The sequence below is a fragment of the Hyla sarda genome, chromosome 6 (genome assembly GCF_029499605.1).
Source record: "Hyla sarda isolate aHylSar1 chromosome 6, aHylSar1.hap1, whole genome shotgun sequence".
Taxonomy (NCBI): domain Eukaryota; kingdom Metazoa; phylum Chordata; class Amphibia; order Anura; family Hylidae; genus Hyla; species Hyla sarda.
The window spans coordinates 135,557,031-135,569,714 of record NC_079194.1 but is presented as its reverse complement, the minus strand read 5'-3'; the positions used below and the strand labels follow the sequence as shown (position 1 = coordinate 135,569,714).

Sequence of the window (12,684 nt, the reverse complement as noted above, 5' to 3'; positions counted from 1 at the left end):
CTCTCCTTTTTTCACTCTTCCTTGCAATTTTTTTTCTTTCTTCCACTTTGCTGGTCTTCTTCTCTTTGGTCCTTCCCCTTCCTCTTTCACTTTATTCTTTTCTTCCTCTTTCTCTCTCACTTCCTCTCCTTTCTTTTTCTTTCTCTTCTTACTCTACAACTCTTTTCTTTCTCTCCATTTCTCGTTTGCTGCTTATGTTTCATGGTGTTTCTTGCAAGATTTATTTTCTGTTTTGGTTTCAGTACAATTATGAGATACAATATTTTTATTCAATCCGCTCTTGAATAAAATATTGTTTGTAATGCCTCCTCCTTTCCACCCGTTCCTCCTTCTTTTTCTTTTGTGTTCTTTTTCTTTGTGTTGTTTTTCTGCCTCTCTGGTGGATTTTCACAGATCCAAACAAGAAAACTAAGGGCAAGTATATTCCAGCAATAGATCTTCCTGCCCCACAACCCACCACCCACCCGCCTGCCTGCCCGTCACCCTGCCCGTAATGCCTACTACCACCTCACAGAACCTGTCACTCCTCCTCCTGTCTGTACCCTCCTGTCAGTCCCCCAGACCTCCTTTTGTGATCTCCACCACTTGGGATGAAGTGAGACCCTTGTCCATCTCTCCTCCTCCTCCTTCTCCTGCATTCGTCCTCCTTATATTACTGCCTTCTCTGATCCCTCTGTGATAATAAGTCTTGTGTTGCCAGCAGCAGCTACATATATATATATATATATATTCCAATATATATATGTAGAGAATGTGTGTGCACATGACGGCAGCTGGTTCTTGGCCCAATGTTGCTATGGTGATTAAGGGGTTAAATCAGGCAAGTAATGGTCAATCCCTCTTGCTCCTTACTCTTCTCTGACTTCCTCTTTCTTCAGATGTCTCCGCCCGTTTTCTTTTCTTGTTCCCTCATTGCCCTCCTGTCGTCCTCCTGTCTCCTTGTAAGTTCCCACCTGTTTCCTTTAGCCATTCTCCCTTCTCTCCGCACAAATGTCTTATTACCCATCCCTACCGGGTGTCTCCGTCCACTTCACTCCTCATATGCCTTGCTGCCTCTCCTTGTATGGCCACTTGCGATGGAGTTGTGGCCTTCATCTAGTTATCATGAATGGGTATTAGTTTTGGTTACACCCGTTTACACCCGTCTCCTCCCATTCCTCTCACTCCTTCCACCTTCTTTTTTGCAGCACAAGCTGGGAGGTGGCCGTGCTGAGTGCTGTATAGACCATACCAGGGATCATTGCATTTTCAGGGGGTGGGTGTTTTTATTCACTCATTTTGTACTGGGTTCAAGAGAAAAAGCTTGTCCAAACCAGCACGGACCCCTGCAGCTTCTGCCTGATTCCCAGTGATCCTGTATTGGCAATGCTGATGAAACAATGGTAGTGTTCTGTAATAATACTCTAACCCCACCACCACCCCTCCTATCATCGCTTGCCCTTCCCTCACCTTGACCCCTATTAGAAGGTAACAGTCCAATCAGATGCGTGTATCCTGGCCACCCCACAGCTGTGCACCCCAGTGCATTGTGGGTGGTAAATTTGTGGCAATTTCAAATCACTAAGAGAGAAAAGAACAATCTACTTGCAAAAATAAATTCCGATATTTACATCAGTCATATGTTTAATCCTTCTTTGCAATTTGACCTGGTTACCATGGGCATAATTTACCAGTTATGCCTGCATCTATGAGAAGTATTAGATTGTGCCTTCCCAGTCCCCCACAATGCACTGTGCCTCCTGTCTGGGTGGCTCGTATGCTTGGACTGATTTGCTGGGTATCTCAGTGTGGCTTTGTAGGTGCCTGAACACAGTATTTCTGTGCTCCCTAAATGGTCCAGTTGAACTTAGCACCCAAGTACTTACTGCATGTCTAATGGGCACTTACTAAGATCTAAGGGAATCGGCCACCCACCAGCTTAGAAAAGAGCTTTGTCACTCCTGTATGTACACACACGCAACCACACAGTGAATGTAGCACACACTGCTGAAACCATGACTACCACAGTCTCAAGAGGTAAGTTGTCTTCATTCCTATGACTTACACAAGCACAAACTCTGACTTCTACAAAAAAAAAAAAGTCTCAGACTCAAAAAGTAACCACCCTACTTACAGTTCATATATAAATATACAAATAATGAGTCTCCATAAACAGCAGAGTGTATGTATGTTACATTACTTATACTACTCCTGAGTCAAGGTGCCCATACACCTTATGCTAGAGTCAGCAAAACTCTCCAACCTTGGTGCGTTTGGCCAACTATCTAAGGTGTATGGAAGCCTCCCAACTCTTCACCGGCAATGATGTCAGTGAAGAAAAGGGTTGGCTGGATTTTTAAAGCCCATCTCTATTGTTCTGAGAGGGATAACCTTTCTGGTTACAGCTTAGCCCTCCTCATAGAGGGTATGTGGCCATGCCAAATGTTCACGTGTATGGAAAAGTCAGAAGAGGTAATTGTCACCCAAATGAACGACAGTTATTGAAAATGTATGGCCTCCTTTACAGCATATCATTTCAGCAGTAGAATTTACAGTGAGGTTAGTTGTAGAGTATAATACAGACAATAACCCCAGTGCCTTGTGTGTAAACAGTAACTGCACCAGCAGACTAGTGAGTTCAGCTCTGGATTATAATGCAGGATGTAACTCTGGATCAGTACAGAATTAGTAATGTAATGTATGTACACATTTATTCCACCAGCAGACTAGTGAGTTCAGCTCTGGATTATAATGCAGGATGTAACTCTGGATCAGTACAGAATTAGTAATGTAATGTATGTACACATTTATTCCACCAGCAGACTAGTGAGCTCAGCTCTGGATTATAATGCAGGATGTAACTCTGGATCAGTACAGAATTAGTAATGTAATGTATATACACATTTATTCCACCAGCAGAATAGTGAGTTCAGCTCTGCATTATAATGCAGGATGTAACTCTGGATCAGTACAGAATTAGTAATGTAATGTATGTACACATTTATTCCACCAGCAGACTAGTGAGTTCAGCTCTGGATTATAATGCAGGATGTAACTCTGGATCAGTACAGAATTAGTAATGTAATGTATGTACACATTTATTCCACCAGCAGACTAGTGAGTTCAGCTCTGGATTATAATGCAGGATGTAACTCTGGATCAGTACAGAATTAGTAATGTAATGTATGTACACATTTATTCCACCAGCAGACTAGTGAGTTCAGCTCTGGATTATAATGCAGGATGTAACTCTGGATCAGTACAGAATTAGTAATGTAATGTATGTACACATTTATTCCACCAGCAGACTAGTGAGTTCAGCTCTGGATTATAATACAGGATGTAACTCTGGATCAGTACAGAATTAGTAATGTAATGTATGTACACATTTATTCCACCAGCAGACTAGTGAGTTCAGCTCTGGATTATAATGCAGGATGTAACTCTGGATCAGTACAGAATTAGTAATGTAATGTATGTACACATTTATTCCACCAGCAGACTAGTGAGTTCAGCTCTGGATTATAATACAGGATGTAACTCTGGATCAGTACAGAATTAGTAATGTAATGTATGTACACATTTATTCCACCAGCAGACTAGTGAGTTCAGCTCTGGATTATAATGCAGGAGGTAACTCAGGATCAGTACAAGTTAAGTATAGTAATGACTGGAACTCAGGATCAGTACCAGATAAGTAGTATGAATGTATATATATTGTGAGTGCAGGTCTGAAGTATAACACAGGATATAACTCAGAATCAGTTCAGGATAAGTAATATAATGTATGCACACAGCAATTTAACTAGTAGAATCGTGAATGCAGCTCTCTAGTTTATTCTAGAATGTAACTGAGGATCAGTACAGGATAAGTAATGAATGTATACAGTGACGCCCCCTTCAGAAGAATAGTGAGTGCAGCTCTAAAGTATAATACAGTATGTATCTTAACAGGATGCCCAAGAAGAGGGCTGGGGTACCATAAATACAAAAACACACCAAACTTCCATGGATGCCTTGGTGCAAAACCCCTTATTCAACCACCTCCTACTAAACTTGTTTACTTACATGATAAAACGTTACTTTTATTGGTGATTAGTAAAACAATGATTCCAGAAAACGGTATTATTAAAACTCCAGCTTCTGTCCACTAATGGACGAAAAGCCCCTGCAGACACTACTCGCATGTGGACTTGTTACTGATATAGAACAATAACCACTTTGCATACCCTACATGTTTCGTGGCATTAGCCACATCTTTGTGGGTGTAGAGGCAAGTTGTTTTTCTCTGACTCTCGGGTAAGAGCAGTATATGTACATTAGTGGACAGAAGCTGGAGTTTTAATAATACATTTTTCTGGAATCATTGTTTTACTACACCATACTAAAAGTGAAGTTTTATCATTTAAGTATATAAGTTTAAGTGGGGGTTGAATAAGGGGTTTTGCACCCAGGTATCTGCGTAAGTTTCCTTTCGGCAGTTGGTGTTTTGTGTGTTTTTGTATAATACAGGCTGTAACTTAGGATCAATACAGTATAAATCAGCGGTCTTCAAACTGTGGCCCTCCAGATGTTGCAAAACTACAACTCCCAGCGTGCCCGGACAGCCAACGGCTGTCCGGGCATGCTGGGAATTGTAGTTTTGCAACATCTGGAGGGCCACAGTTTGAAGACCACTGGTATAAATAATGTGATGTGTATACACAGTGATTCCACTAGCAGAATAGTGAGTGCAGCTCTGAATTATAATACAGGATATAATTAATTATCAATACAGTATAAGTAATGTAATGTATGCACACAGTAAATCCAGTAGCAAAATATTGTGTAAAGCTCTGGATTATAATATAAGTTGTACCTTAAAATCTTAAAAACTTACTTTGTAGAATAATCCTATATGTAAAATGAGGCAGACATAAATACTATGTTTCTCTGTCTCATGCATGCACTAAAAGGAATAGATTCCAATGATTCTTTGTTCATAATACGCTCATCTGAAACTGGCCTTATTTAACTCAAATAAAACCTTTTACTTTTGAACTAAAATGATCTTATATGAAAGTAGAAATTTCCCCTAATTCTTGTCAGATAAAAGACACGCTGCAGTTTTTTTTTTATATTTCACTAAAGCTGCAGTGGTAAAAAAAAAACACGGGAAGACCTCAAAGATCACACACAAATCAGATTATTCAGCTGCTGTGGTTCCTTAAAGAGGGGGTCCAACCCTGGGCTTCTGTCCCTTTTACTATTCTGTGGTAAATACTTCTGCTGGATTTCCATCTTCAGGAACTAAGCCTTGAAGGAAGGGATGTGACCCGAGGCTCATGGAAAGGGCATGAAGGGGAAACAGACATAATATGAGAACTGAATTGATCCTTCCTATGGGCTCCCTTTCTTTGTATACTACTACAGTTTACATTTTGCTACGGTAGACCAACAATACTGCTCCACCAGTATTGTATTGTGTATTTTAAAGTTTAAAGAGAACCTGTCATCAAACCATATTTTCTAAACTAACTCAGATTATATTCCCTAACTACTCCTAACTCCCCTCCTTCCTTTAAAACTATTTTCTCAGCTTTAAAAAGCTTTGTATCATCATACCTTTCCCCTTGCTCATATTGTGTGAGCTCCCGGCAGGAGAAAGTGGGCGTTCCCTAGCAGGCGTAATGTCACTGAAGCCTTTAAGAGCTGTGCCTCGCCATGCCCCGCACGCACTTCCTGAGTTTGGTCTCCTGCCAGGCCAGAAGGAGACCATATTAACTGACTTGCGGCAGGGAACAGAACAGGGCCACCTAGTTGCCATTTTTTCAATCACATTAAAAACATATAAAGGTTGAGAATTTTATCAGCAAGTAAATAGTGTCTTATAATTACATAAGGAACAATATATTGAAAGTTTAGTTTGGTAACAGGTACTCTTTAAAGGGTTTGTCCAGTGAAAACTATCTCATCCCAGAGTAGGGAATAAGTAAATTGTGAGGGGTCCGACCACTGGGACCCCCTCCATCTCTGGAACAGGACACTGGCTCTCAGTGAAGAGTGTGTACTGTAAACTGCTATGGGTGCGTAGGAGATGCCCGAGTGCTGTACTCTGGTTTCTTAAGCACTCCAATAGAAATGAATGGAGGGCTTGCAGTGTACAGCATGAGCTCCTCACTGAGAGCTGGGGTCTCCTTCTGAGATTGTGGGGATCCCAGTGGTCGGACCCCCTGTGATCAGCTACTCATCCCCTATTCTTTGAATAGGGGATAAGATATTTTTTACCGAACAACCCCTTTTAAGGATGCAGTGCAGCACATTTTTGGTTTGTGTTGTCACATGACAGATACAGCTATATGAATAACATGAGCTAAACCTTGCTCCAGGGTTGAATAACAAATGGCTGTCACAATAGAAAATAATACAGGACAGATAGGGAAATTCTACTTTACCAGTGGGCAGAAGATAAATGCCATAAGTCTATGTCTGCAGCCTTATGCAGAGGAGACAAGAAAACATGCAAGTCAGCGGGAGTTGTCTCCCTTGCCTTGCTGTCAGACTCAGGACCTTGAGGTCAGGATTACACAGACCAGTACCCAGGGTATAGTAATCCAAACTAGTCGTCTTGTGTACTGGATAGTCACATGCAGAATATTGCCTAATATGTTGGAAAGCAATGCCACAGAGAAAGTAAGAACAGCAGGTTCTGCAACATTTCCCTGGCTTAGTTGTATTTTCCATTGTAGGACACTGTCCAGTGCTCATTGAGAGTTCAGGTTTGGTGGCTCTAAGTACAAGGGGCTGGCCTTCTTCCCACTCCAGAGATACAAAGTCTTACTCCATCCCCATGCACCATCATCTCAGCAGCAGCACTCTGTGACTCCCCAGCTGTCAAACCACAAGTTCCACCTTGCCTTACCAAACTCAGTTGGAGAGCCCCAGGTTGCTTGACTCTATTATGAAGATACATTCCTTAACATTTGGGCAATTCTTCTTCATCTTCTCTCCACTTCATTGACTTCCATTGTTTCACCTGAAGGTTATTTACTAAACCTTGTGGCCAGATCCCCTCATCCCATATATCTTGCAGAGCAGATCATAGTGCCCAGCACACAGCGCAAGGGATCCCCCACATATCACCATTATATGAGAAGCACACGGCCCCCCCCTCATGTGGACAGAATAGATCTCTCCCCTCACTTGCTGGATAATTCTTTTTATCTGTTACAGATTTTGAGTCTCTGATGCCGAATACCTTTGAGTCTGAAGGTCGAGTGTTCTTGGCTCCAAGGTAACGTGACCATCACAGTGCATCTTGCTGGACCACCTAAGTGTCTTCTCCTCGTTGCTTCATTTCTTAACATTCTTGTTAAAACTTTTGGTCATTTACCTTAATAGGAACCTGTCACCTGTGTAGCTTCCTAAAAATGAAGGCAGCTATATTATTTCTTCAAATGCAAATAAGGGAACTAGAGCTCCACCACGACTCCTAAGGCACACTCCTGTTCCTTCTCTTAGCCAATTGATAAATCTGGGATGGATGACTTGCCATCCATTCTTCAGGTTGTCAGTGGTTGGAGCTTTTTCCCCTTATTCATCCTCCCTCTCTGTTTTCCTGTCCTTTTGGTTCTTTCTGTCCTGTCTTCTCCATATCTTGCATTCTCCTGTCTGATGTTCTCCTTCCCACCTCATCTCCACAATCGCTTGCAGGCAGTACTGCCAGGACTTGGAACAGTCAGAAAACAACACAGAGTTCTTGTTGAATTTCATTTCACTAATGGAAAAAGTGACACCAGACTCCAAGCAGTGTGAGTATTGTAGAGGGAAGATATACAGAGGATGATGGTGGTAATGATCAATGGTGAGGATGGTGGAAACTGATGTCATGGATGATGGTGGTGACAATGGAGTCTGATGGGGAATTAATAATGGGAGCAGATGCTAGTGGAGGCTGATATGATGGATGATTGTAATGATGATGGAGGTCGATGGGGGATGATAATGGGTATAACATAACATAGTTATCTTTTTCTGCAGGTGACAGCTTTCTCCTGCATAACCTGATCTTGGATACAGGCATTACACGAGATCTCGCTGACAAAGTCTGGAAGGATAAGGACCTTCTCACGTAAGGAAAATTTATATGACTGACATTGCTCACCAGGCAATCACATAAACAGATGAACCTAGTACGAAATAGTTGACCAGAACTTAAAGTGTATCTGTCAAAAAAAATCTTTTGACATGTCATAGGGAAATGTCAAAATTGTTGATTGGTTTTGATCTGATTGTGTCTATGAGACCAGAACTTCCCCACAGACTTCCATCCGTCCTGGTCATGTGACACAGAGCAAGGAGAGATCATGCTAAGTGTGCACTTCTCCCTGCTTGTTCTCATCAATCAGCGTCTGAACACTTAGTCCCCGACCAATCACAACTAATGATATGTCTCAACATATCAAAAGTTTTTTTTTTTATGACATGCACTTTTTTTTGTGGGTGATTGATTTGTCGGATCAGCTCAGATCCGGGAAAAATCACAATACAATATGAGCAGTTATCACATCTGAAACATATGAAAAGTATGGTGGGCACCACCAAATTAATAAGGGTGCTGTCTCATCAGAAAGCCCAAAAACATAGCACAGCCATACATCAAGAAAAGCTGGCATGTTTTAAAAAGCGACTCACACTCATGGAAATTATAATTTTTATATTAGAGGATTTTTGAGATGAGAGACTTTGCCTGATACGAACATTTGTGTAATGATAAGAGAGATTTGTTAGAATTTTGTTGTCTTCATTTCTTATGGAATGGGCAACACATTGACTAGTTAATAGCCCCAATGGGCTACTTACCTTGGACAATGAGCTTTCCAAATCCAGGGTGGCAACTTGGCCTATTTCAATCTATGAGTATTAAATCAGGGGAATATATATTTTTTCTCTTTCATTGTATAATGAACTTTTATTTGAAAAATTGTTATTATCATTTGTTGTTTCTATCATGGATAGGGGGTATCTATGCATGAGTGCCCATATATATCACTTTAAGGTGCGTTCTACCTAAAGGTTTATACATATTTTTATGGACTACATATTGAGTTTGATTTTCATCCTAAGAGAGGTTATAACTGCTCCTTGTTTTTATTGCTACATCTAACATGGACAAATGTTCATATTCTAATGTACCCCTCTTAATGCTTTTTGCATTCTTCTGTTAGAAATTCATAAATACAGGTATCTTCTAGTATATCCTGGTACGCCTTTGGTCTTTGGTGTTTAAGGACCGAGGGTGTACCTGTACGCTCTGGTCCCGTTACCTGGTTTGAAGCGGGCTCACGAGTTGAGCTTGCTCCAAACCCGGTGAGTCCCGACTGCTATCAGCAGCCAGGAATGAACGTTAAGGCCGGGCATCACTGATCAGGCCGATGCCCGGCATTAACCCTTTAAACGCCGCAATCAACTTTGCGGGGTTAACAATCCCAGCAGCTCAGCCAAGCTGTTTGGGAACCATCACGGTAAAAACGCGATGTCCCGATCAGCTGAGTGGAGGGCAAGAGGGCTCTTACCTGCCTCCTCGCCTTCAGCAGGCTGGAGCAGCAGAGCACCGATAACACTGATCAATGCTTTGCTATAGCATAGCATTGAACAGTGTATGCAATTGAAAGATTGCATGGTATAGCCCGCTATGGGGCCCAAAAAAAAGTGAATTCAAAGAATGCATCTGTGAGGCTCTCGGTACCTACATCTGTCAGTGTTGTTCTTACTTTATATTCTTATCTATTTTGACTATGATATTAGGTAGTGCATGCGCTTAAAGGGGTACTGCCACCCTAGACATCTTATCCCCTATCCAAAGGATAGGGGATAAGATGTCTGATCTCGGGGGTCCCGCTGCTGGGGACACCCGCAGTATTGCATGCGGCACCCACCTGTTTTTTGTGCGGAAGCGATGGAGGGTCCGTTCCCGTAGTCGCGACTCAGACCCTCCAGCGCTTCAGCACAAAAAACAGGTGGGTGCCGCATGCAATACTGCGGGGGTCCCCAGCGGCAGGATCCCCAGCGGCGGGACCCCCGAGATCAGACATCTTATCCCCTATCCTTTGGATAGGGGATAAGATGTCTAGGGTGGGAGTACCCCTTTAATACAGTATTTGTCCATGTATGATAACGAAATGTTACCATATATGTTTTACAACAATGGCCCTGATTTACTAAGAGTGGAGTGTTTATTCTGGAGTGATTTCAATATCACTCGTCTTTTTTTTCAGGCTTATTTACTATTCTGTCGCACATGTCGGTTATTTTTCTGTCGCAAATGGTTTAGATGTTTCCATGAATCAAAAGTATTCATGTGTTATAATTTTTCAAACATTACAACAATTATCCTTGTTTATCAGCTTGGGTGTTAAATTGATTTAAACCTAATATTGCAAATGTGTTAAAAAGAAAAAAATATATAAACATTAACTATCACAAAAGCATTCAGTGTTGAACTGTACAAAATGTTTTCAGGTTATAAAAAAAAGTTACTTTCACACAAAACACAATGGTAAACAGTCCCTTGTTACATATCACTCCATTTTTGAAATTTCACTCGGCCTCTTGGCTGTCGGTTGTTGTGTGAGGCAAACTCATACTTTTTCTCAAGTGATTTTCGAAGTACTGTGAGTAATTTTTGTTTTTTGTCGGTAAAACACCCATTTTTGCATAAAACACGCCCATTTCAGAGTGAAAAAAAAACACTCCGAGTGTTTTCTAAAATGTCGGCTGTGTGACTAAAATTTGGTCACATAATTAGTCGCACAGACGTTGCGACAAAAATTTAGGCGCAATAACCGAGTCGGTTGTAATTTAGTAAAAAGAGTCTGTTGGACTTAAGTAAATGAGGGCCAATATGTTCTATTTAGTGTATAAAAAGAAAAAAGTTGGGTTAGCCCCTCTAGGCTAAATGGTCAGACTTGTCTAGAGATATTTGGTTATATCTATAGTGGTATATACTACTGTTGTATCCGTATGTGTGCAATATCTTTATGGAAATGCCAAATGATGTGGTAAAATAATAAAATGCGGCAGTATATAATATTTGCCCTTATATAATATTTGCAATAGAGTAATATCCTATTTATGGTGCATATTTATAAGAAATATAACATTTTCTTACAGTTTAAAAGTATACATGTTGCATTAGTGAGAAAGGACAGATATATCAAAGTAAGAATAATTACAATAATAAATGTACCATAAATAAAATAAATAAAATTAACAAGGCTCTCTTGTAATTAAACCACATTTGGGTATGCAGCTGGCAATAGTTTTTCAGAGTGTCTATGGTCAAAGACAAATGTTCCTCTGGCTATTTAGGTTTTCATATAGTTCATACGATGCAGGGTGCAGTATTTACCTTTCTCATCGCTGCGCTCGTAAGTGATACTGTACTCACCGTTTCTGCCTCCCAGGAGTGGCATCCCGCTCCGATGTTACCGTGCGGCTGTCTGTATCACCTCTGTATCTCCTCTGACAGACAGCCACACGGTAACATTGGAGCCACACACAGAAGGAGCGGAATGCCACTCCTGGGAGGCAGAAGCGGTGAGTACAGTATCACTTACGAGTGCAGCGCTTAAAAAGGTAAATACTGCACCCTGCATCGTATCAACTATATGAAAACCTAAATAGCCAGAGGAACATTTGTCTTTGACCATAGACACTCTGAAAAACTATTGCCAGCTGCATACCCAAACGTATGCTCTGGTATTTTGAGGTGATACTGGGAGTTAGCACTCGGTGATAAGTGTGAGTGAGACGCCATTGTCTATTAGTCTTTTTTCTATTTGTTCTATTTAGTAGTTTTATAACTACCTTTGGGACGTATTCACTGGTCTTGTCATATGATCTGGTATAACAGGTAGGAGCAGGAGAAAAAAGGTGGAAATTATAACTCCATGTGCCAGACCCATCAGAACGAAAACAAAAAGCCCTATAAGAGATATTAAAGTCTTTGGTAGAGGAAAAAGTCCAAGACAACTGCATATTTGCAAAACGATCTGACTTATTCCTAAGTGGTAAGGTCAACCCCTACATCTTCTGAATCCCTTATTTACCAATGAATTAGAGTGGGAGATTTCCAGAGGGCCAGAGTACAGGAATTTAAAGTGTCCCTGTCATTTGCAAAATCTTTTTATATTATTTAGATAATAACATTATATGTGCATTTGTAATATACATTGGTTAAAAAAATTGTAAATTTTTGGGTGAAAAAATGCTGTTCCTGCAGCTATTGCCTGTGTGTGGCTGGGACAAAAAAAACAGGAAGTGTGGGTGGGACAAGCAGGGCTCTGTGCAGGCTCCTGGCTTGACAATCAGTCTGCAGTGTGAGCCAGAGGGGGCATGTCAATCAGTCTGCAGTGTGAGCTGGGGGGGCATGTCACAGAGCCTTACTGCACAGAGACCTGCTTATCCTCACTGCACAGAGCCCTGCTTGTCCTCAGTATACAGAGCCCTGCTTGTCCTCAGTGTACAGAGCCCTGCTTGTCCTCAGTGTACAGAGCCCTGCTTGTCCTCACTGCACAGAGTCCTGCTTGTCCTCGGTGTACAGAGCCCTGCTTGTCCTCAGTGTACAGAGCCCTGCTTCTCCTCAGTGCACAGAGCCCTGCTTGTCCATAGTGTACAGAGCCCTGCTTGTCCTCAGTGTACAGAGCCCTGCTTGTCCTCAGTGTA

General features: G+C 41.4%; 1 protein-coding gene across 2 annotated transcripts in view; it reads left to right on the top strand.

The window, feature by feature from the left end:
- Positions 1-12,684, top strand: part of CACNA2D2 (calcium voltage-gated channel auxiliary subunit alpha2delta 2) — a 283,654-nt gene that overhangs the window by 247,881 nt on the left and 23,089 nt on the right. Inside the window, exons 23-26 of one of the 2 annotated variants that reach the window (XM_056525125.1) lie at positions 394-414; positions 7,192-7,252; positions 7,672-7,769; positions 7,999-8,089. In XM_056525125.1, coding sequence (XP_056381100.1) covers positions 394-414; positions 7,192-7,252; positions 7,672-7,769; positions 7,999-8,089 — 271 coding nt within the window. The remainder of the gene's footprint in view (positions 1-393; positions 415-7,191; positions 7,253-7,671; positions 7,770-7,998; positions 8,090-12,684) is intronic. The other variant, XM_056525126.1, reaches the window with a different exon arrangement.